General features: G+C 33.4%; 4 protein-coding genes across 7 annotated transcripts; 3 read left to right on the top strand and 1 right to left on the bottom strand.

Moving 5' to 3' along the window:
- Positions 1-626: 626 nt before the first annotated feature.
- Positions 627-3,873, top strand: LOC146167594 (structural maintenance of chromosomes protein 6-like). Its single transcript, XM_083380870.1, has one exon. It carries the CDS (start codon positions 668-670, stop codon positions 3,860-3,862), a length of 3,195 nt encoding a protein of 1,064 aa, XP_083236996.1. The 5' UTR covers positions 627-667; the 3' UTR covers positions 3,863-3,873.
- Positions 3,874-4,226: 353 nt separating this feature from the next.
- LOC146167593 (EF-hand calcium-binding domain-containing protein 11-like) lies at positions 4,227-4,734 on the top strand. Its single transcript, XM_083380899.1, has one exon. The coding sequence runs from the start codon at positions 4,244-4,246 to the stop codon at positions 4,721-4,723; it is 480 nt and encodes a 159-aa protein (XP_083237025.1). The 5' UTR covers positions 4,227-4,243; the 3' UTR covers positions 4,724-4,734.
- Positions 4,735-4,995: 261 nt separating this feature from the next.
- Positions 4,996-10,438, top strand: LOC146167592 (UPF0764 protein C16orf89 homolog). 2 transcript variants are annotated; one of them, XM_083380881.1, is made up of 8 exons: positions 4,996-5,251; positions 5,514-5,667; positions 5,725-5,828; positions 6,212-6,381; positions 6,468-6,630; positions 7,051-7,207; positions 7,290-7,336; positions 9,885-10,438. In XM_083380881.1, the coding sequence occupies exons 1-8, from the start codon at positions 4,996-4,998 to the stop codon at positions 10,148-10,150; spliced, it is 1,317 nt and encodes a 438-aa protein (XP_083237007.1). In that variant the 3' UTR covers positions 10,151-10,438. The 2 variants fall into 2 exon arrangements, with proteins under 2 accessions (XP_083237007.1, XP_083237015.1); XM_083380889.1 differs by lacking the exon at positions 4,996-5,251 and having other exon boundaries at positions 5,320-5,667.
- A 2,964-nt stretch (positions 10,439-13,402) lies between these two features.
- On the bottom strand, positions 13,403-23,049 carry LOC146167591 (FERM domain-containing protein 8-like). 3 transcript variants are annotated; one of them, XM_083388773.1, is made up of 11 exons: positions 21,907-23,049; positions 21,684-21,785; positions 21,182-21,301; positions 20,923-21,022; positions 18,802-18,978; positions 18,345-18,480; positions 17,745-17,900; positions 17,029-17,119; positions 16,488-16,631; positions 15,770-15,796; positions 14,504-14,639 (listed from the first exon to the last, which is right to left on the bottom strand). In XM_083388773.1, exons 1-10 carry the CDS (start codon positions 22,073-22,075, stop codon positions 15,783-15,785), a joined length of 1,209 nt encoding a protein of 402 aa, XP_083244899.1. In that variant the 5' UTR covers positions 22,076-23,049; the 3' UTR covers positions 14,504-14,639; positions 15,770-15,782. The 3 variants fall into 3 exon arrangements, with proteins under 3 accessions (XP_083244897.1, XP_083244898.1, XP_083244899.1); XM_083388771.1 differs by lacking the exon at positions 15,770-15,796 and having other exon boundaries at positions 13,403-14,639; XM_083388772.1 differs by lacking the exon at positions 15,770-15,796 and having other exon boundaries at positions 13,403-14,639; positions 16,488-16,628.
- Positions 23,050-25,885: the final 2,836 nt, after the last annotated feature.

Genomic DNA, 25,885 nt, shown 5'->3' with positions numbered 1-25,885 from the left:
TATTTCAGATTATGGTCACGTTGACTTACTCTGATAGCTATTTCGGCATGCATGCTTAACGGATTGCAGATTGTTACTAAGTACTTTTTTATTTCTGATTGATGTTTTAGTTTTGCAATATAAAAATATACTGAAACAAGCTAAGTGTTGATTTTTCTGACAATAGGTATGCACACAAATTTCTCTTAAAATATGTCAAATATACATCTGTCGCAGAATGCAGACTGGTCATACAGTTTTTTCAATGCTGCCCCTGACACCCAGTCTGCAAAGTATGGAAGATCTTGCAAGTGCCCTGCCAATAAAATTAAACACACAAAATTTTTGGCACTAACAGTTTTCAGTTAAGGACTTCATTTTCTGAAAACATTAAAAATAATGTTATTGCAGCCGCACAATTTTAGACTACAAAACCCTCTCCCCAGTGTAATATCAAAAGTTTCAAATTTTGAAGAATTAGGGTGCAAATTCAACATTTAAATATCTGTTAAAAGAATACATGCACATGCCTTACTTTCTACATTAGTTTGTGATAAAATTGGTTGGTGACAAACTTTGTGTTTAAAGTTAATTTTTATTAATTGATAATAATTGTTTATGTTCTTGAAAATAATTTAGGTTTATAAATGACTTGAATGCTAACCACCTGTAATATCGGGAACTGACAATGGCATCCAAACGAAAAGCATCAACCCCGCTTTCTGGAACATCCACCCCAAAAAGGTCCAATAAGGAAAATGAAACCAATGGTTTCGGTATTATTGAAAGCATTTCTTTAAAAAACTTTATGTGCCACGGTAGACTGACAATGCGTTTTACCAGCAGCGTAAATTTTGTAGTTGGGCACAATGGCAGCGGAAAAAGTGCAGTTTTAACTGCACTCATTGTTGGATTGGGTGGAAAAACTAGTAATACCAGTAGGGGAACTTCCCTGAAGACCTTAATCAAAACAGGCAGCACTTCAGCCACCATCGAAATTGTGCTACGCAACAATGGAGCAGAACCTGTACGACCAGAAATTTATGGTTCCAAAATTATTGTGGAACGCCGAATTACTTGTGATGGCCAGTCTTCTTACAAGATTAAAAATGACAGCAACAAAGTCATATCAACAAAAAAGGATGATCTTCTCACGATATTGGATGAAATCAACCTACATGTCGATAATCCCCTTACTTGCCTTAACCAAGAAATGAGCAAAAATTTTTTACATTCAAAAAACGAATCTGACAAATACAAGTTCTTCCTAAAGGCAACGCAGCTTGAACAAATGAGCCATGATTATCGGTACATAAGGGACCATGGCGTTCTAATTAAAACAATCATAAACCGAAAGCAGAAAAATATCCCTGATTTGGAAAAAGAGGTTTTTGAGAAGGAACAGCAATTCAAAGATTTAGCCCAAATTCAAGATTTGAAAACTAAAATAAATGAACTAAAATCAGAATTAGCTTGGTCTCAGGTTATTCAGCTGCAACACTTTCTTAAGCCAACTAAACGAGAACTGGAGAGGGAAAACTTAAAAACTCCAAAATATGATGTTGCTTTGGAGAAATGTCGTGAAAAAGAAATGGCGGCTCAACATGATTTAGATGATCTCCAAAAGAAAGTCAAAGACTTTCAACGCCAAGTAAAACAGTTGGAACCTAAGAAACAAGAAGCAAAAAAAGCTTTTGATGAAGCCAAAATGGAGGAGAAGCGCTCTCAAAACGTCCTTGGTCGCACACAGCAACAAAAGAGGGAAACTATTAGAGATAGAAAAGAGCTGGAGACAAGGATTGAGGAGCTAAAGAATTCTGCAAAAACCGACATTGAAGATGAAAAGCAAAAAAGGGAAGAATCTCTTGCACAATTGCGGGAACAATACAAATCTTCAGAAGCACAGGTAAAAAACTTATCCCACCAAGTTGAGCAGTTTGCAATGGCTTCTCAACGCCTCAAGGAAAATATACACAATGAGAAACGGGAAGAACAAGAATTGCAACACGAGCAAAGAAGAGCTAAACACGCTATTAACAGTTTGTCTTTGGGTAGAAAAAATAGACTTCAGCTTTTTGGTTCCAAAATGCCAGATTTTGTACAAAAAATTGAAGATGCATGGAACAAAAAACGATTCTCAAAAAAACCACGAGGTCCTATCGGAACTTGTGTCACCGTTAAGGATGCAAACTTGGTTGTACCAGTTGAGTGTGCAATTAGGGGTTTTATGACCAGCTTTGTTGTGGATAACCATGGAGATGAAAAAATACTTGAAGCCTTGAGAAACTCAACATTCTCCATTTATGAGAGATCCAGAATTGTAATATACACAATGGAGTACAGCAGCCGAGTTTATGATGTCTCAAAAGGTCAAGTTGAACATCCACAGTTTAGTTCAGTTCTAAACCTATTGAAAATTGATGATCCTGTTATTGCTAACCTTCTAATTGATATGGCTGGCATAGAATGTATTCTTGTTATTCCTGATGTACAAGATGCCCTAAGAACAATTCAATGCAATCGTCCACCACCCAACTGCATTAAAGCATTTACAGGAAATGGCGATGAGGTATTAATTGACAGATTCTACTCCAACAAAAAAAATGCTGTATCAAAATTTCTTAAAGTTAATGTTGATGATGAAATTAAAAAAAACAAGGAAATATTGAAAATGTTGCAATCTAAGTTCACTAATATAAAGCAAAATCTAAATAAGGCTGAAAAGGAACTAAGGTCCAGCGATCAAGAACAACTCCGCTATGAAAGATCAAAAGCTGCTACCAAGGATAAACTGAGAAAGATTTCTGTTGAAATAAAGTCTTTGGAAGCTATTGAAGATCCACAACCATTGGATGTAAAGGACCTGGAAGATGAAGTTGCTCACTACACACAACAGCTTGGTTCACTGGATGTTCTTATCGAACAACAAACACAAGATAGCCAAAACCTTGCCAAGCATACAAAGGAGAAGCAACAAGCTTTGGCCAAGTGTGTTGGATCGGTAAAACACATTTGTGACAGTGCAGAGGACTTGACTGAAAAAATAAACAAGGCCTCCAGTGACCTAGAAACTGCTAAGGCAGAAAAAAAGCATTTCACAGAAAGAAAGAAAAAGCATTTGGAAAGTGTCGAAGCATTAAAACTTAGTATAAAGCACGAAACAGAGCGGATTGAAGAAGAATCCAAAAAGGCAGCTCAGATTTGTCCAGAAAAAATTAGCACCCGCAGAACCCCCAATAACATAGAAAATGAAATAAAACAAATCAATCGTCGTATCAGCCAAGAAGAAACAACACATGGTGATCATGAGGTCATTGTCAGGGAATACAATGAAGTGTTGGAGAAGTTTAAATACATAAAGAGACAAATCAAAATGTCAAGAAAACTTGCAGATGCAATTGAAAACTATTTGGAGGAAAGAGAAGCTGCCTTTTCTCAACTGCGACGTTTACTATCAGCACGTTGTGCTTTTGACTTTGATGTCCTGCTTCGAATGAGAGGTTTTGTGGGCAGTTTAACCTTTGATCATGAAAATAATACCCTTTCTATTTGTGTTAAACCACATGAGAATAGTGCGTCCCTGACAAAAGACCTAAAGGCACTGTCAGGCGGCGAGAGATCATTTTCTACAGTGTGCTTTGTGCTGGCACTTTGGGAGGCAATGCATTCCCCGTTGCGATGTCTTGATGAGTTTGATGTGTTCATGGACATGGCCAACCGGAGAGTTGCCATGGACATGATGGTGGATATTGCTTTGTTAAGAACTGACAAGCAATTCATATTCTTGACACCGCATGACATCAGTGCATTGCCTAAATCAAAATCCATTCATGTGTGGAAGATGGCTGACCCTGAAAGGGGTCAAACAACCCTACCTTTCTGAAATATATGTATTCTCTGTAAAAATGCAGTTTGACCCTAATTGTTTTGTGTTGGGGCTGTTATCAAAACCGATGCTTTTATGCGACATGTTATAAATGTGTTGCAGTACACAGTACAAGTATTTTCCAAAATTTAATGTGTTATTTCTAAATCATTTGTTTTGACAAATTAAAGTTCATACACTTGGCACAATAAAAAAAACATATAGCATGTTCAAGTTTTTTATTGTCAAATTACCACCCATTTATGTAATGTATTTTTAAGTTTTTGCTGTTCTACTCTCTTTCGCTTGCTATTGCCACTTTGTGATGCCATTTAAATAAAAAAAAACTTTTCTTTCCAGTTTTGTAGGTTTGTTCTATCTGTAAACAAATTCATAAATATGTCTGATAATGTTGAATTTCTCAAAAAAACATTTGGAATTTTTGATGAGACGCTGAAAGGCTATCTTTCTAAAGAGGACTTGAAAGTTGCAATGCTGTACATTTTTGGTTACAAACCATCAAGCTATGAAATAGACCAGCTATTGAATTATGAAAGCTCCCAGCAGGGCCCCGGCATGTCACTGCCAACATTTTTGAAAACAATGGCCAGCAAGTTGGAAGCAACAGATGTTCATCAAGAAATAAGGCATTTGTTTTACATGCTTGACATCCGGTGCCAAGGATTTCTTACTCTTGGCGACATCAAGCAAGTATTTAGGCTTGTGGCGCCACACATTGTTGAGTCAACTGTAATATCCTGCTTTCAGGAAATGTGCTCACCATATGGAATGGGCAGGATTAGTTATAGAGACTTTGAAGCTGCTATGATGCACAAGCTGGACTTGCAATCTTTTTGTATTATGAACAGTGTGTTTTAGAAATACATTTTATTTGTTTCCACCACTGAAACGCTTGCAACACTGTGGTTCTATTATTAGTGCTGTGAAATAGTTATTGACTTTTGAGGTCAATATCATTGGTTTTTTAATATTAGGCTTTTAGAGTTATATATTTTATTTCAGCTCATTGTTTGACTTTGTATTGTTCTTTTCATTTTTTGGTTTTCTGTTGCTAGATATAAAACAAAAATGTTGACCAACACATAATTAATAGTCAAGTGTACTACTTTCATAAATATATCATTGCTTTTATGTTTAAATCAACTGAAATTTTACAGTTTCTAAAAATGAATTTAATGTCAACATTAAAAGAAGCATATGTTATACTGTTTCTCGCTTTATTTACCACTGTCTTCAGTAAAACGACTTCGACAAGAAAACAGTTTGTTCAGCCATTTGTTACAGCCGAGGAAACACTAGCGGCCCTGGAAAACATTGTTTTATACTATTCAACTCATATGCAGGATATAACTTTAGACTTTAGTTTTGGTATCAGAGTTCTTCAAGGTGCTATACAAGTTTCTGCCTTTTTATTTATTAATTCTTTTTATAAGTACACTTTAGTTATACAAATGTAGCATTACCAAAACATGTTCTCCAAAGTTTTTTATAGGTTAGCTGAACATGTGTGCGAAAAGTCAATCTTCTAATATTAAATTAAAGATGGTTAATAACATTGTACAGTAAAATTTCACAGTAAAACAAATATGCTCAGTTTAGCAGTCATCAACAAAAATTGACATAGGTTCATTCTCTTTATATTTTACAGGTGAACTGGAAAGAACTTTGAGAATATCAAAAAACAATATGCAAACTAATGTATGGAAAAAACCTGAAATTCAATTAGGTTTTATGAGGCTGTTTAACATGACCAATGCAGCTATGAGCAAATCCGTGCCATTTCTTATAAAAGCCGACAAAGAGTATGTAAAATACAAGTGATTTGAACTTCTGAATTTTGTTTCTTTATTTTTCTCCAGATATTATGACAAACTCCACTTTGTGATTGATAGTCCATGGAACTCCTATGAAGTTCCACCACAGATATCAGATGTTAAACGGATAGAAGTGATTCCTGTAAAGAGTTGAGTATTTTGTTCTAAATTCATCTAAAATTTTCCTGATTCAGTTTTCTTAACAATTGAATTGCTCACTACAACAAAAAACTTTTCTAAAACAAAGCCTAAAAGGTCAAGTAGATCGACAGCATCTTAGATACTGTCGATCTACTCGACCTTTTTGGCTTTGTAATTTATTATCAAGCTACATTACAGATCCGTGCATAGTGTACCCAAAGCCTCACAACATTTGTTAATTAAATGATTGACTATCATTGCGATAGTTTACTCTTGTGTGGCTTTTACAAAAAGTACCATTGCTGTTTATTGCTTTAATAAAATTGGTATACATTCATTTTTTCGCATGCTTTATTTTGGAGATTATAGTTGGTTAATATAATTCAAACAGCTGGTGAAATGTTCAGTGAAGAATCCAGCGATTACTGCATGAAATCTTTACTTATTGCTGAAAGCAGCAATAGGTGCCCTTTGGATACTTGCTGGAAAAATATGACACAAAATGGCTACAGCTTATACACCCCAACTCATCAACTGATATGGCTGCAACTAGGTGTTAAAGTAAGTTTGAGATTATGACTTTTGTGGTCTGAGGTGCACTTAGACCCCCAGAAACTTTATATATTTATTTTTTGTTATATTACCAGATGGGTTGCCGACCTGCAATGAACAAGGCTGCAATAAAAGATGGGTACAAAGGTGGCTTTGACGAGTTAATTGAGCAAAAGTGTGCTGGAGTTGTTACAGAAATGGAGGCTTTAGCCAGAAATGGTGTGGATGAAACTGCACAAGATATATTTCTTGAACAAGGTCTTTTATTTAGCTATTATATGAATTACTAAACTATGGGCCTTAATTTTGTTCTCCATTCATTACAGCAATTATTTTATTACACCAATTACTAGCAAGTCAACATTTATTTAAAAATGAAAAACCTAAAAAAGCTATAACATTGTGGCCAACATTAAAAGGTTTTCATATGTAGTTGCAGGCCTGTTGTATAACTGTAGAATTATTCCTAAAATTATGGATAAGATAATGAACTGGCCTATATTAAACCAAACCAACAATAAACTGACCTGCAATATACATATATAAATAAAGGAAAAACTAACATAAATTTTAACATAACAAAATTAAAGGTATTACCCAGATCCCTTATAAGTCACATTTTGTTAAATATATATATTTTTTCTTTTCAATATGTAAATATAAATTGTGTTTTGTAAGGATTTGTTTGTGGGAGCATTGGAATTATGGATGCAGTAAGGCCAGAGTGGTTACGAGAGGCGCTACAGTGGATGGATAACAAAGTGGGATGTTTAATGGCAGATGATTCTGAATATAACTTTAACCCGGAATTTTTTAGGCAGCTCTCATTGACGAGGTATCTCTCTATTTTATTCAACAAATAGGAATTTAAAAAGATGTACAAAATGTCAACTCAATTTGTTTACTTGTGTTTCTAGAAGCCGGTGGATATCCAGAAAATTGCACATGGATTCTGTTTTAGAAGGTAATTGTTGCAGAGTTGAGATTTTTTGCAATTTGCTCCTGGCAAAAGCTAATTGACACCCACTTGACCAAGTGTCCTTAAGCAAATATTGTTGTTGTTTTCAAACGCTCTGGCAGTCGAAATTTGTTAAACGGTGACAAGGTTTGATTTTGTTTAATCGCTTATGATACACAATTGCACAGTATAGTAAGGACTTGACCAAACACATCATATGTGGCAAAAAGTCCTACGCATTCAATAGTCTGTCTGGTAAACGATCAAAGCAGTCTCCAGATTAGTCAAAAATACTTATTTTGCTAAGCATCTGTTTGTTGAATAATATTTGTTAGGAGAGATGTTGCGCTGTTGATATGTCATAATGTTGCTGAATAATAGTCGTTTGTAGGAACCAATTAAAATGAAACAGATGGCAACATGCTTATAACACACACTTTTTGTCAAAATGGAAACTCATCGTTGGCACAATTGCTCCACATAGCTGTCCATTTTATCCTGTTTCAGTTTTGAAGTTGGATTTAATTACAAAAGTAGAGATGGTTTGCTTGCTGCATTCAGTAACAGGCAGGGCTGCAGAACTGGATTTTGGTCTCAGCAAAGTAGGTTTATTTGGTTGAAGTGGACTTGGTAGTAAGACGATAAACTCCTATGTGCTGGCTCAGTACCATGTTTAGAACCTATTACGACACACTTTGTACATCAGAAAGGTAAAATATATGTGAGTGACGTATAAAACATATGTATCAGTGGATTGCTATATCCTTTTTCTATTCTAGTTACATCAGGGGTTCTTAAACTTTTTTTACTGCGAAACCCTAAAATTCTTTTTTGCTTCGCATGGACCACAGTAGGCAAAAAAATGAAAAAATGACGTTTTAAATTGACGTCACAATACAAATAGACTTCATAAATCTGCTGATTTCGGTCTTTGAATATAGACTAATATTTCAATTAGGCATTTATGGACCCAAAAAAACTAGTTCTCAGGACTGTTTTTTTTTTCTAGACCAGCGGTTCTCAACCAGTGGCCATGGCTCACTAGTGGGCCAAGGGAATATTTTGAGTGGGCCACAGACCAATTTTATCAAGCTAGATTTAATGAAGAATTAAGTTGTATTTGTGTCACTACACTTAATTTTACAGAAGTAATGGCTTGGGAAGGAATTTAGAAGGAATGTAAATTTATTGTTCAGCAGCTAATATCTTAATAATGCACGGTTAAAGAAATAATCTTTTTTGAAGCTTGTTGTGCTGTTTTTTGTTCTAAACCTATTTCATAGTTGTTTTTTTAAAAACATTTATTGGGCCACATAATTTTTGTGCAACAAAAATGGGCCACAAAAGAAAAAAGGTTGAGAACCACTGTTCTAGACGGAATTCAAATACAGCCCTGATCACAGGGGCAAATGTTTTTTTAAATACTGTTCACTCACAGAAAATGATTCAAAATTCATTCTTTATGTGTTCATTGTGTTCACGGCAGCTCTATAACCCAAACGGTCACAGAAAAAAAACTTTGTCCCGGCTGCCTGTAATGAATATTAATCTGTAAATTGATAACAAGGATAAATAAATAGTTCAAAATCCAGGTAATTTAGGAGACTTGTTGGTATGTGAAAATGGTTAGTTAGTGTTAACACTATCGGCAGACATATGTCCAACTAAAGAGTGTAAATTTTAGTTCAATTTCAAACCTGTATAAATTTCCTTAATTTGGTAAAATCATATAAAGGCCTTTTAAAATGTTGTACTAGAATGGAATCTTTATATATATAAAAACGAAGATTTGTGAGATTATTTGTGTGTAATATGTTTGCTGGCAGAGCAACGTCGTCGTCGACTAACAAAATAACCGGCGACTCCCCGTCGTGTGGGGAGTCTTGCGCGTGACAAATCGTAAATGTAACCGCGCAAAAGCTTTTTTTTAAGCGCAATTACCTGCGTCGACATAAAAAATCAAATTAAGTATATTGCACGAATAAAAAATAAATTTTAATGTTTTTAACTAAAAGATGTTTGCCATGCTTGCCGTTGGCTATTTAGTCCTTGCAGCGGTTTTAATGGTAACCAATTTTCAGTTTCAAGCGGGATTTTACTCATGTTCGAAGAAGTATGGTACTGGGATTACATAAAAAGCACATCACATGTTATAATTCATGTTAACGAATCCAAGTAAAGAATTAAGTTTAACAATTCCAAATTTAGGCAGAGTTCGCAAAATATCGCGTTTGTTGTCGCAGTTTCAACAGTAAGCAATTTATATTTTTCAATGGGTTATGGGTTTGTCTGACGTTGGACACAGCGTAATTTGGCGTTTAGAGCTAGGGTTTTATAGAAATTTTACCTTTTTTAAACATACTTTGAATAATCAACAGGAAACCTACAATATTGTGATGTTGTGGTGTAGTTAACTTTTACCCAGTTAAAATAACTGGAAAATATTCTATTTAACCTGGGCAACACCGGTTATTTCGTCTAGTAAACTATATTTGAAGTAAAATTTTTATTGTACAATTTAACAAAAAATTGTTTTATGTATTTCACCTCAAAGATGGCTGTAGTACTCACCAGACAGCAGTGGCAGCATGCTTCTATGGAACAGCTTTGCGACTTTTCTTTGATCCAGTATACAAAAGTAGAATGTTAGATCCAATGCAAAAAAGAGTATGGAGCCTGTATGCATTCCATGGTTACATACCGAAAGAACTTTTTGTGTATTTTGTTGCATTAAGCACAATTTCCTTGTTTGTATTGTTCCATAAAAGAATTATTTCAATCATTAGGTTAATTTTTCTCCATAGATGTTTTAAACAGTGACACAAACCTAATAGTGTGGTACACTCACTGTACAATCTCTACTGATGTTTACCTTTTATTGTGTTATTAAAGTTGCAATAATTTTATTTAAGCTGCCAAAGAAATTGTGTGCATTGCAAGCAATATTTCCATGTTTTTACACGCTTTATATTGTTTTTAGGTGTAAGTAGTGGTTAAAACCAAATTTGCCAAAATTAGAAACAGATTATTGGTCTTAGAATTGTATCTCACTGTTTTAGTTTCTCTCATCAAACTTGTGATTTTTTTTACTTGTGCATTGTTTTTTTGTGTGTGTATCATAGAAAAATAAATGTTAAGCTACCTACAGAATGGATGTTATGTTTTACATTATGACCAAAGGTAAAATGTTTGCTAAGTATCAACCAGCTAGAACCAAAAGACTTGTTTCCTACTAATATTTAGTGTCTGAACAACAGCGAGCCATATCTTCTTACACAAGGAAATAATTTTTATTACTGGTTTCTTCGTAACATGTATTGTACACATACTGTTGCTCACAAACAAAAATGAAAAGGCTATATAAAAACTAATGATTATTCACTGTGGAAAAAATCCAATGCCATCAAGCCTTAATGACCTAATGACTCGATTCTACAAGAGTAGTAAAAGATGTGAGTAAAGACAAAAAAGTAGGTGACCCAGGCAGCATATACTAACAAATGTATTTTTGAAAATGATGTGAATGAAAGTGCTGCGTAAAATTGGGTAATGTTGTTTTCGGTCATAGATTGACCACCCCAGTTTAGAATGATAATTGTATAGAAACAATCAGATTAGAATTAAAATGGCTGTTCTATAGTGCAGGGGTCGGCAACCTTTTTTGCACTGTGGACCGGTTTTAAATCTGAAATTTTGTCACTGGCCTTTAAAAAAAATAACATTTATTACAATGCGAACTTTATTTTTTGCGGAAACATGATGCTTGTATCTATAGGAGTTATTGAACTTAATGAAACCCGCATGCGGCTTTTTTTCAGCCCGTCAAGCAATTTAACCCAGGCTGCTGCTCATTTCAAGCCACTTTTATAGGCCTTAAAATGTTTTATTGAATAAGTTACACTTGTATACCATTATCACCTATTCCAACTCTTACCAGCTTATCAGAATAAGGATAATTAAAGCATTCATTTAAATTTTAAATGAAAGTCACACATTTCGGACCTATTTTTTGTACAGGCCCCACACAACACTTTTTGTTTCCATAGTAGACGAAAAGACTAAATATTAAAATATAATCACAGACTGACTCATGATAAGTATAGGATAGACATTCATAAAAAGCTTGCCAGATTTTTTACACCAAATTAAAAAAAAATCTTGCTTTTTCAACATGGTTAATGTCACAAAATTCATTCAGCATTTTGGCCGAGGTTTGCCAAAACTAATAAAAATACATACATGTTTTTTTTTATTTAACCTTTTCTGCTTAAATATCAAAATAATAAATCATTTCATTATGTGACATTGTTTGCATGAATTTATTCTATTTCACTTGAACATTCAAAAACATGATATTTTAGCTATGTAACTCATATGGCCACAGCACACTGGTTGTTTTGAACATCACGCGAATTTGATACTAATTGTTATTTTTCATCATACCAATCAACCATGGAGCATATTTAAACAAAAGTTAATGTATTTGGAATATAAAAATACTTTTAATTGTTTTTGACTTTTGTCCGGCTTTTTTTTTGCACAGTTCGTGTTTAAGTCAAAATTTTTTGATCTGGCAACCCTGCTACGAACTGGTAACAAACTCCTCGCTGACCGGCGGTTGCCGAGCCTTGCTATAGTGCACATTTTGTGTTTAACTAAAATTCTATTTTTATGCAGCATACTTGTAAGATCTTTTTCATTCAGCAAATATATCAACTAATCGAAGTTTTATTATGATTTTGCTAATAAAAGAATAACAACTGTAATATTTAAACACAAATCTGCCAAAGACAATGCTACACAGATGTTGTTTGTGATGCAAACATATTTTGGCCTTCAGCAATAAGTTTTTTAACTGTAGGTAATGCAAAATATTTGTTTTCTTCTGTATAAATTTTTTTTGTTTTTGGGAGACAAATACATAAAACAGACAAATACTATTTTCCTGTCATTTTTATGCAAACAACTAACAGATACCTTATAAGAGCACTTTTTCAGACTTACCAAAAGCCATGCCGTTTTTGGGGTTTTGCTTTCAACAAAACCAGTTGAGATTGGCAAAACAGTTTTTTGCTGTATGAATTTTTTTATAGTCAGTAGATTTTGTTGTTTTAGGGGTATAAAAATATGATTCTACAAAATTATTTTGCCTCAATTGTTGAGAAAAGTGAATATTTTTATACACTTGCATAAAACTGATAAATATTATATCTTTATCAAGATTGTAATAAAATCAATCTTCTATACTTTCTTTGTACAGTACAAATTGTTATAGAGATTTTGTTACCTAAGCACAAAATTAAAACATTCAGATAAATTATTGGGATGCACAACATCCAAAACAAAAAAGGCTATTGCCACCTTTTAATTTTTTCTCCTTAGAATTGATTCTAATCAAGTTATTTGGGATAAATCACTTGAGTAAAGCTTTAAAAATTAATAGTTTAGTCCTCATAAAAAGTCTAGCACTAAAAGTTGAAAGGTATCTGTATTTACCTTCAAAAATACTCTTAGGACTCTTCAGGACCCAATGAAAATTTAAAGAATAGCTTCCGGACACTGTAGGAGAAGCTACATGATAATTAAATACCAGTACAGTAAAACAATGAACCCTCTTGAGTAAATCAATTATTTTAAAGCTTGATTTATTTTAGTACATATCACATAGTATGCAAACATTTAGGAGGTACATCTGTGAAAATCGTATTTTTTGTTGGTTGTTATTTAAATTTTTCAGAAACAAAATTGAAAATAAATTTTATACAGGTTTTAACAGACAGCGATATTTCTTATTGCTAAGTACGACAAATTTGTTTCCAATTATGTAAATTTTTACAATTAGCAAGATTTGTCGTTCCGATTACCTACTTCTTCTAACTGAAAGAATACTGCAGTAGTTGGCTCCCATAAGCTTAAAAAGTTCTATTTATTGCTTTACTGTTCAACTCTAGAAAATAAATCACTTTTTCGAGTCAATGTAATCAAAACAAAATGTTTTGTTACTTGTTACCAAACTTTACTTATCTATTAAAAAAAATTGTTGTAATCTTACACATTTTATTGAATAACTTACAACAACTCAGGACACTCTATTAAATTTTTTTCTAATATACTGTTTCATAAAGTTCATGTGGTTTAGTGAACAAACCAGGTATAAAAAATCCAATAGTTTTGATTACATACAAAAGTATTACTTTGTGTGGAAATCGAAATGAAGTAGGTTTCCCTGTTGGAGAACAATATTTTGAAAATAATTAATCTATTGTTACACGAATGTGATGCAATGTTATTAGTGAAAAGCATTGTTCCTTTTACCATAACAAATATAAAATAAAGTTTTCAAACTGCAAATTTGTGAACATTCGCACAACAACATAAAGATTCATGAGAAAACACAAAATTAAAACATGTAAAAATGCTGGTAACCTAAATGTTTTTTATCTGTAAAAGTACAATAAATTTAGAGTTTAAAATGCGCTTACAGTACAACTCAGATTGACTTACAGTACAAACTCAGATTGACCAAGGGTTTGTTGTGTCTGCCATAGTTGTTATATAGTGTGATAGGACATAGCAAGGGTTCTTAATTTAGCAAAACTCACATTACACCCATCCTTTATGAATATTATGTTTTGGAGACACAAAACACATGTGCTCACACTGAGCCTACCACTTTAAGAACACCCTTGTAATATAGCTCTATATGCGGTTGCTGTGCAAAAGTTGTTAAATCAAACTCTTGTCAAATCAAGTCTAGGTAAGGTAATATTGTTTGAATATTGGCTTGTTTTTTTCAAGAGAATTATGTGATTGACAGAAACATAATCTATCAATGGAAATTATCAAGTACAAAAATAGCATAAAATTGGTATCAGTAAAAAATGTAGCACCATTAATATTTCATCACTTGAATAAACTAATATATAAAAAACTATACTATTGTCAGATTTAAAATGGTGGCAATGTAGAGTATTGCGTTGCCATTAACAAAAGTTATTTGTTGACATTAAAGGACAGTTATACACATGTTATGCTCTATAGGACAGTGGAATGATTAAAATATTTACTTTAAAGCACAATTGTTTGAGAATATAGATATATTAAAACACAACAAAATTTAACTAGCATCAAAAACAGGAATGAAGGAACAATAAAGTGCAAATAAAATGAAAAAAAAACTTTTAAATTAATCCATACTGCTCTTCTCTAGCTGTTTGGATTTTTGGTCGACTTCCAAACCTTTTTAGGATTCCTCGTTTTGTGGTTGAATGAGAAGATTTGTGGGTGGCGGAAGGTACAACATCTTTTTCTAAATGTACAAATTTAGGACTACAGTCACAGGTGAAGAAGTTATTTCTAAACATTCTTAGTTTTTGGTTAAGTGTTTTTTTTAACAGAAATAAAACTAACACAAAAACAACACAGGATTACAAACTAAATAAAACTCCATTGTTTGAATTGATTTTACTAAAAGATTAATAATTTTAAAATTTGTTAAAATCAAATACAAAACATGTAAATCAATGTACAAAAGTTAGTAAAAACATGGTTTATTCCTATTTTAAAGTAAGTAAAGTAAAATTTGGTTATAAATTAATCGAGGACTATTATGGTTTTACGAAATAATAACATGCATTTTGCTGTCATTTTTAAAGGTTATATATTGGCTTGTGTCATGCAATATAATGATAGTGGTAAAATTCTTTGATGTTTGCACATGCAAAATTACACCATTACAGGCTGGCCTCAAATGATGTCGGAAATGATTTTCACAATCTTTGTTGACCATATTAAACTTATTAACAAAGATGTATAAATAACTGAATCTGCTATATCAATCTACATCTTATTTAAACATAAACTTGTATTCTCATAACAGCTTTAACAAATGATTAACTAAAATTTTAAATGATTCAATATGGTTAATTAATTTATATTGCCAAATAAAAATAGGTTCTTACAGATATTTATATAAAAAAAACTATGAAATTCAAATGCTATTGATCCTAACATGTGTTATTTTAATTGAAATATGATAAAGTCCAAATACTGTACACAAAATTTAAACACTGTATATTTTTGGTTAAGGTAATAGTGCAGTGTAAACCATCAATGCTGTTTTTTTCTTTATAGGACATACATTACATTAACTCAGTTTTTTGGAAATCTTTTGCCTTCATTGTCAAAAATGCTATCACTTTCAGCCTTATAAAACCCCACCCAATTACATACAACTTTTGGCTTAAGGAAACCTAGAAAAGGGCTGACTAATGCACCAGCATATTTAAAAAAAAAACATTTTGCTGGTCACACAAGAACTCAGTGTACACTGATTACTAAGCTATTAAAACTTGTGTTGTCTAAGCATCATTTCTATTTTATGGGTATTTGCCATGCCACCTTGGAAGCCAAGTGGTGTCACCTCAAATCACATCTTACCTGTGTTGCTTGCTTAGGATTTCGCTGCTGTTAGAAAGCCAGTGAAAGTTGCTTATATATGTGGTATTTAAGATTTTAACTAATGCATGTTTTAGTAAAGCTGACATGTTTTAACTCAAATGCTACATTTCTACTATAGTATAAGAGGACAAGAAAATAAAAGTGCTGCTTTGTGAATGCAAGTGTTTAAAACATTATCCATACCATTGGGCATATATCAAAACTAAAAAGATTTATACACAGTTTCTTTTATGTATTTTCCAAGGAATATAATCTGTGATCTAATAACTTTCTTTAAAGACCTGCAAATAGTCGTAAAATTCCCAGTCTGATACTAAATTCTAAGCTGACAAAAGCATTGTTAAACATTATGACAAATTTTATGACATTATACAGGGGCATCAAAAGGCTTATATATAATTAGTGTGAGTGGTCAAACATTTTTAAGCTTGTGACGCACTTCAAAAAGTATAAATAAATCCTGGAACTTTTTTATCATTATATAACAATCCAAACTACTTATAATTTTACAAGCTCCTAATCAACAAAACAATAGGTAAATAAATTTTTTGCAAATTTTTAATTCAATATATTAGGGCAAATCAAATTTTATCTAGTTTGTAAATTGCTTGTGTGCTCTGAAGTGAATAGGCCCAGAAAAGGGTATTTAAAAGGCTTTCTGAAGGTTTGTTTCTTATTTCAACCATTACTGCAATACCTGCACAGCATGGTTCATCAATCTTTTTCAAGTTTAGCTTTTCCGTACGATTTGAAGTTACAGAGTTTTGACGCTGAAACAGGGGTCGCACTCGAGTGGAACTTTGACATGGAGTAGAGGTGTTACCACTGCTGCTGCCATCTACTGGATTTATGTAGTCATTGTGTTTACATGAAATGTGATGATTTGCGGGCTTGTAAAATAGGTGGGTAGGTTGCTAATACAAATTTATTCTTTAAATGAAAGATTGTTTTAGTTAAGTTAAAGACAGCATAAAAAAATATTTGTAAGGCCTGTACACAAAGAACTTAAAAAAGATAATTACTGTCATAAATTTTAAAGTTTCTAATTTTGTTCTTAAAATTTTTCATCAGAAGTACCAATGCAGATATAATAATGCAATATAGCCCTTGGCGCTGTTATACACCACATACAACACAGATCAGGCAATTATATTCCACAAAATTGGATGGGTAAACTGGTAAAAATAACAGACTGGCTCTTGCAAAGGTGCCTATTGTTGTAATATGAAACTTCTAACCTTCAGTTGTTGACGAACTGGAGACACTTGTGTCAGTTTTATCTCTTCTCATTGCAATGCATGTTTCTATCATAGAGTTCATCATTGGTGCCTATAACGTTTTAAGTAATTTTTGCTTTTTTTCATTAAGTTCAGTCTGAACAAAATAAATTTTAAAGACAAAAACTAGTCTTCAAAGTTATGCAGTTTGGCAGTGAAGTAATTAAAAGATGTTATAGAATGTGATTGCTCCAACTGACAAAGTAAAAAAACACCATATGTAGCGAAAAATAATCGGTTTGTTAATCTTCAGATTTACTTCACTCCGCTTCTGACTCAACTAGCCTTGCTTTGTCTTTAAAATGTATTTACCTTTCATACTCGGATGTAACTATCATTATTTTTTGTTCTTTACACTGATCCTCATAAAAAAACTTTTGGTACATTTTTTTTTTGTTTAACATCATGACAAGTTAGAAAAATAAGCGTTTAACATTAGGTAGATTAACTGAAAATTATATTGATTTTATTTCCAATTATTCCAATTTTTTACTACATTAAAGGTATATAAAAAAATCAGGATTGGTAGTAGTCTGAAAAAGTGATAGTGGTTAATCTCTAGTTTTTGCAAATAATGAAATCTAATTATTTTTTGTCTATTAAATTATTAATCTTTAGGATGAAGCTAAAAGAAACAAATATTAAAAGCAATTATCTTCACAAGGCATTAGATTTACCTCCTTGGAAATAATTCCTAGTAATTGATTTTCACCGGTCTTTGCATCATCAAACTCCAGGAACAAACTTGAAACTTTGGTTTCTTCTGTGTCATCTGCTTGAATGTCAGTTACTTGCCAGTTGAACTCATCATACAGCAAACCAATCAGCACATGCTGTAAAAAATTGATTCAGACCATTAAAAATTAAGTAGAAACAGCCTCCTAAAATATATTGCTTAAGCTTATCAAGGCTTTGATATACTTAAAAAAAACAGTCTACTATTTGACAGCCAGGCATACCAAAACCGCAGTTTAGGGGGTTAAATAATGGAAAAATCTGTGGGAGGCAACCCATTACTTAAAGAAAGCATGTTGTGTAACATTATACTTAATGCCTGAACATATATTTCATCTGCCAGTTGATATGCCCGAATAATTGGATTTAAAACATTGAGAGTTGGTGATGGCTGCAGCTTATTACAAGCAAGGGGTTAAAACTACCATTACAACTTTTTAATTGCTGAGTATCAGGAGCAAAAAGTACCTTCGATATGCAACAATAAAGTAGTAATTTTTGGTACAACTATAGTTACATAATGTAACATAACAACAGTTTACCTTTTTTTCTACATCAATTACCCACACTCCATTTGTATTAATGGCAACCCTGACTGGAATGTCTGTTTGGGCGTGAAACAAAGCAGTTAGGGTGCTGTTCTGAGCACGTTCCACCAGGCCATTAAAGATTACACTCCTGTGATAAAAAAAAAACAATTAGTTCAGCGACAGTACTGATTAATTTAAGTCACAGTTACTGATTTATTAATAAAAGGACCACTATTCACGACAAACCAAAAACAGTTCATTTAACATCTATTGCTTTTCTAATTTGAAAGAGTTTGTTTCTAGAGAACAGGGGCAAACTTGACGGCTAAAAAAATTAATACCCAGAAGTAACTGGCCCAACTAACTTCCCATTGAGGTGAAAAACTATATTTTTGTAGCCATATTAGTCAATATATTAGGTATATTTTGTTCTACATTTTATATCTTGAAATGTCGAAGAGAGTCTTACCCATAATAAGGGAGCTGCCAGCAAATTTTCATGAATTCCAGAACAGGGTTCACTGCTTCTTCTTGAGAGACCTTTTTGGCACATTGAATTATTCTTTCCTCTATTGAGTGTTGACGAGTTATGAAACTGCGCTTGGTCTTGGCCATGTGATTGGGTACAAGAGTTGGCATGCTTTCTCTGAACAACAGGAAGTAAGGTCTTGTATAAATCTTGTAATGCAGTAGAAAACATTGCACTAGTACAGGGGTGTCCAACTCAAACATGCCGGCATGCCAATTTTTATCTTATAACTTCTTCCCGTGCCAAAGTTTCGTAACCGAACCAATTCTTTTTAATCCTAAAAGCTTTTTTACCAAAAATAAGAACGTTTATTTAAACTTGAAAAAAAACTGTTTAGTAGAAATGCGCATCACTACATCAAATTGTCTCTCGGTGAGCTGACTTTTGTTTCTTCACACCAAGCTATGTAATATTATATGAATGCTACCTTCACACAGTATAATGTTACAATATCAAAAGTAATTGTTGGTTGTCGTGATTGCCGCGATTGTTTTATATTGTGAACAAACAATGGCAATTGGCTGTATAACAAAGTTAGTACTTTCTGACAATTGCATGAATAACAAATTGAGCTTTTCTGGCAATTGGCTAAATAACATTGGAGCATAATGGTTGGAGGTTGTAGTAAGACGTAATAAGAATATCAAAGCCCATACAGAAGTAGGTATCATTTTGAACGTTTCGAATAACTCTTTATTCATTTTCAACATCGGCTAAATAACAATTTTAGTATTTTTTTGGGGGAGGGGGCTTGCTACCATTTTTTATTAGGTCGCATGCCACTTGTTGGACACCCCTGCACTAGTACAACAAAAGTCCTTTTTACTGGTTGTTTTTTTAGATTACCTACCTGCACAAAAAATAGTAAAGTTTATTAATTATTTTAAGTAATAAGATAAGTCATTACAGAAAGTTTAACATTTTTAATTTAAACATAGCTAGACGAAATACCCAGCGTTGCCCAGGTTAAAAAGAATATTTACCGGTTATTCGTAAGATCTTCGTAAATGACAAAAATAATGCAAACATATTTTTTTAAATGTCATAACAAATTTGCTTATGCCTAAACGTTTGAACTGAGTGTCACTAAATAGAAATTTCAAATCATGTGATGTGAAGTCGGTTAACTATGGCGCACAACACTTCGCTAAGCATGCAATACATATTTTAAGTAACAAAAACCTGTGAGATTTGTCAATTGAGAATAACTCCCAAATGTAAAACTTTAGGTTGCAGCAGCAATTGCTTAGACTTGCTTGATAGCGTCATGTTTAAGCAAATACATAATCCCGGTGCTAAACTGCGTCAAACTGTTAAACCACTGCAATAAAGCTTTTTACGCGAACTCTGCTAAGTATTTCGTGGGTAAACACATTGTAAGAAGTCATTAGGCTTTGGCCTCAATCACTATCGCTAACAAACGACTTAAAAATAAAAATTCAATTCTTCGTAAATTTGCGAACTCTACCTAAATTTTATGCGGTAACAGGCATCAATAAGTTCCTAAACATAATAGTCTTAGTTGGAAACATTAAAATTTTACTTTACTAAGGAAATATACTTACTTTTATTTTTTTTATTTCCCGGCAGGTAATTGCGCTTGAAAAAAAGTTTTGCGCGGATACGTTAAACTTGGACTATCTTTTACTTAAACTCTGCCTAACACAAAAACTTCTAAATATACCTATATTAAATTAACTAACGCTGGGCCTGGGATACGTGCTTAAACACAATCTTGGTCACGTTGTAACATTTTGTAAATCGCATTGCGTGTGACGTAACATTGTGATGCAACATATTGTAAATTGAAAGTGAGCACTACAACAGTTTTCCACCAGTGAGGTTTGAACACACGACCCCCTGGGACCAGTTTTCTACCACTGAGCTAAAGCGGCGCAATGTCAATGCTGCTCGAATTTCATATTATAATCATCACCGACTGGGCGAATATTTTGCCACACACAAACATCTCACAAACTTTTTTTTTTTATTATGTAGATGTATTCAGCAAAAATGAACACCATATATACCACAAGCTAATATACAAATAATATATCATACCTAACAATTTTCTGAATGCCTTGATGTTGATCTTCTTGTTCATCCATGCACATCAGAGCCCCCAGTTGTTCAATATCTTCTTCATCACAAGGGTAGATGCCTTAGCAATTAGCAAAAACAAGGTTTCTTCAAAAATGTAAAACTTTTGCTATATTTTTAAAAAACATTAGGTCATAACACCAATAGACTTTACTAAAACATAACAATCATCATGCCATAAATACAAATTAGCCCAAATTTATGGTGAATTCAGCAGTACCCTGCTGTATGTTGTATTTTGCTTCTAGCTGCAAGACTTTTAATACTCCCTCATCTGTAATTTGGGATTCATCTTCCAAGGTCAGAAATGCATTTCTTCTAAACAGCAAAGCTGGTTCATCTAATCACATGTGAATTAGATATAATTACATATTTTGTTATTGTTATGATATTTATTTAAACCTATTCTCATACTCCAGGTCGGACACTGAAAATAAATTAAATTTCAATAGAAATAGGTTTGGGCACTTGAATAATAAAAAATAAAACTTTGAGGGTTCATTAAAACATATTTTTGATTTAAAAATAAACTAGTTAATTAAAAACCTAGCATTTTTAACACTAAGCAGTATACAAAGAGGGGTAAGAGTACAATTATGTAACTAATTTCAACTTTTTAAATGATTGGCCTTTGATTTTTACACGTTTATACAATTTTGGGCTGTAACTGGGTTGTCTCAAGTTTAATAATTTAGCATAAAATTCTATGTCAATTTGCCCACCAAGTGACTTTTCCAGAGGTGTTCCCATGGAAAACCGTTCAATAAGCATCGGCCACTGCTTAACCATTCGAAAGGGAATATGTTGCGGTTTGAGTTGCACATCTTTAAAATAAAAGACCATTTGGCATGTTAGTTATATAAAAACTGATTTAAATTGCAGACTTAACATTGGCTAAAAACAATTCTTCTAGGCTTTTTAAAACACTGTATAATCAAGTTTTACCCAAAAGTGGAGACTTCAACCAAAGTGAAAAACACTTCTTTGCCAGAACATCAGGAAGCTTTAAAGTAGCTATCATTATTTGAAGAAGCTGAGAGGTTGGCGTAGACTTTCCATTGTGCAATGTGAATTGGTGACCAGAGTTGTCCGATAAATATATGACAACATCCATTAAACAGACAGATTAATCGTTCCCCTTATTTCACAGAAACTTTTAAAGAGTATCACGTCTAAAGCTATAGTATATTAGGTATTAATCAGCTTTCCTTACTTATTATTATGATAATACAAAACAGACAAAACACAAGAAACAATATACAAAGCTTTTTTCCTACTGGTTATAAAGAATTTACAAATTCCAATGTCCAGGACAATGTCGTTCACTATTGAAATCAACCCAACTTATTGGAAAGTAAAATAATAATTTATTGTCTTCTGTAACTTAGTCTGACCAATGAGTATCTATTAAAACACTTTGATCTGGCAAAATAGCAGTCAAAAACCATTGCAGCCATAGTGGAATAAAAATATTTGGTTGGAGCCATTGTCAATTTAAAGTGATATCATTATTGTGAAAGCAATTTTCATGTGCAAATTTTAGGACAAACATTGAGTTTTGATTTTTGTAGGGCCTACACGTGTTTCTATGTCACTGTCTTGTCTTCTAATGATAAAGATTAAACTAAGTATAGAACTTAGCAAACCGAAAATCAGTTTGTTTGTATGTAATAAAAAGATAAATATATTTCGCTATAAAGCATCTTCAGTATCTTAATTCGAATGATTCATGGGCAACCAGAATCGTTTGTTTTCACCATTCGGATTCAGGCAGATTTTGTTATTCGAAAGAATACTTTGATTATTTGTCTTCTAATGTTAACAAAGTAGCTACTTCTCCCTAGCAACTGTCCCCTTAGGATTGTAAGCTTTGCAGATAAGCTTATAGTTATGTATTCGTTTACTCGTAGTCGTATACCGTACAGTGGGGATACACCGGTTTATTCGAATAGCAACCCACTCAATAACAAAACATAAAAACAACCTCATTTGTTTTTCCTATGTAACGTTTTGGAACCTAACACAGATGCATAAAAAAACTGGTCTATACTGTCCTTCGTTTAAAGTAATCTTACCTAGGATACGACAGATACGGTACACATTGTATGTTGGATGACATAAACATTATATAACGTCACTAAAACTCACACGTGACTTTTGTTATGAATGTTAGGAGAAATGAAGAACAACATTCAATTTCTCGGCTACAGAGCAGTGAGTCGAACCGAACCGTTTTCCTAATTTTAGCCGGTTTTGGCCCATTTTTTTCAAACCTGAACAGGTTATGTTTAGTCTTTAAGGAGCCGAACCGGAACTGAACCGAATATTTTAAAAGAATCTGAAGCATAACCTAATAACACGATCCTTTCAATCCAGTAGACGTTACAAATTGTATTTTACAGAGTCAAGTTATGCTATATTCGAAAAAAATAATCAATATTTACCAAGAAATGATTTAACGTAAAAAGTGTATATCAGTAATATGTTACCGCGAAACTTTTAGTAAGGCGTCACGCATTATTGGTCACCAGTGTGCTGCTTGCTGCTAAGATCACAGAGATTTTTAACCGGTTTAAATCTCTTTGCTGAGATATAGTGCTGAGGTTGTTTTAGTTCGAGACTTCGAGGTGCGTGTTGCGCGAGAAAGTTTTACAATTTTTCTACAAAAGAAAGTTGAATGTATTATTTTTTAATTTGTCCTATTCGCATAATTCACAGTGACTATAGCTAGCAATGCAAGTCGTCTATTAATCTTTTAAATCTAGGGCGAAACTTAGAGGGTAGTAAATTTAACAGTGTTGTAATGACTTGGCTTAGGTACGCTCAAGTCACTGCTTATAAATGAAATGCTTTTTTGTTTTCGAATGCTAATAGCAGTGATTTTCATGTAGGCCCAGGTCACGTTCTTCCTGACACGTACGATTCTTTGTCCAAACGGGACACATAATTTCGAATGGTATCGTGCTAACACAGTAAACACTTGGCTATTATTATTCGTTAGACCAGTGGTTCTTAAACTGGGGGGCGTGTGAGGTTCACAAGGGGGGGCGCAAGAAATTTACAAACTCTGAATGAAATATGACTAAACATTAAGGCGAAGTGATATATACCTGCTACTAACCTCGAATTAAACATTTGGTACGGTATCCAAAAAACAGTTATATATCCTTCGCATTAATGCAGTGGTCGGCAAACTGTGGGCCGCAGAGCCATTTTTAGTGGACCGCGAGTGAATAGTTTAGTATTATCATGTAGTTGTGGGTCGTGTGATAGCCGTACTTTCATTGCACTTTATTTCGTGTGGCCTAGAATTTTTATGTCTTAGCGTGTTTGTTTTCATATGTCTCCCACGTGCCAAATATGGTCCTGAGAACCTATAGAACTATAGGCCTAATTTTTTCCAACTTTATGTTAGCGCAACATTTTTCGCGCTTCGCGCGTATATTCATAGTTTTCAACTAATATGTTTTACATTATGGCATGGCAGTGTTCTGGGCATCAAGGCGCCGTTTAAATAATTACAAATATCCTGATCCGCCACTTTTTTGTAGTTGTTTTACATAGTGGGCCTTCAATAGCACTGAAAAGAGTAACCTGAAAAGAGTGGGCAGCGACAAAAAAAGTTTGCCGACCACTGCAATAATGCAACTTATCTGGAAATAAATTGCTGTTCTGCCTTATGTTTTTTTATTTTGAAACAATGTGGGGCGCGAGTTTTGTTAAAATTGTAAAAGGGGGCGTGTCTCAAAAAGTTTAAGAACCACTGCGTTAGACCTGCTTCAACTGCAGGGCAGCTATAACAAGCCCTACTCTAATATTTAACTTTTTGAAATGATTTTATTAATTCCATGTTGCGTTAGTTGTTAATTCTGCCAATCACACATGTTTAGACAAGTATGAAGAAAAACGGTTCATATTTTGGGGGCTACATATGTTTTCATATAGTTTATCGTTTTTGGAACAATATTTGCTACTTATTACGAGTCGATTGGGGTTGTGTTTACTCAGAACAGCATGATATGGTTAACGGAGATCTAAGTTGTGCCCAATGCCACGATCTTTATAAAGAGTGTTTTTGCCAATTTCAACAACAAAACTACGAAAAATTTTGCGCTTCGCCCGAAATTGTCATTTATATATCACAAATTGGGGGAAACTCACACATTTTTGGGCGAACTTTTAGTCATTTGTAGTATTTAGCTTTTGCATCGTGTGTCATCACACCTTTTAAAACACCAGTAGGGCAGTGTTTAATTTATTTAAAACATGTTTTTCAAAGGCGGTTTTAATTGCAAGTCTCATTAAACTAATTTGCCTCGACCAATCAACCACACTATTACAAGGTATTTGCTGTAGTCTGATTACAAATCCACACAGTTTTTGTTGGCTGGTGTTGAGCTGGCCAGCCAGAAGCCGGCAAGCAACACAACCGCTTACTGTATTAACTAGACAAAACTGGTTATATATTGATATAAGTTTCGCATATACAAGTTGAAAGTTTGCATGAAAGAGAGAAGGCGACACGAGAAAGCGTAAATGATTTATAACCCGAAGCCTTGTTGGCTGCCGGTAACTGCAACAATAACGCGTTCACACAGGTGAAATACTTTTATCTATAACGGAAATATGTGTCACGATATAACATTATATATGTGTGAAACAGCCGAATGCTTTGTTCTCAGTGTGACAGCGAGTGTTTGGTAAAAGGCGTGAAAAAGTGACAAATCATAAATCGTAACATATTTGAAAAATACACAATACAATAAATTCCAAATGATCCACTAATTATTACTTATGACGCTACAAATATCTAAGGGGTGCGCAAGGCACAGGACAATTACCAAAGGGGGTGCGGTAGAAAAAAGGTTATGAACCACTGCTTTAGCAGGTAAAAAATCATAGGTCACAGCAGCACATGTTCACG

Source organism: Ascidiella aspersa, chromosome 1 (assembly GCF_963924565.1).
Source record: "Ascidiella aspersa chromosome 1, kaAscAspe10.2, whole genome shotgun sequence".
NCBI classification, from domain to species: Eukaryota; Metazoa; Chordata; class Ascidiacea; order Phlebobranchia; family Ascidiidae; genus Ascidiella; species Ascidiella aspersa.
This window is presented reverse-complemented; position numbering and strand designations above follow the sequence as displayed.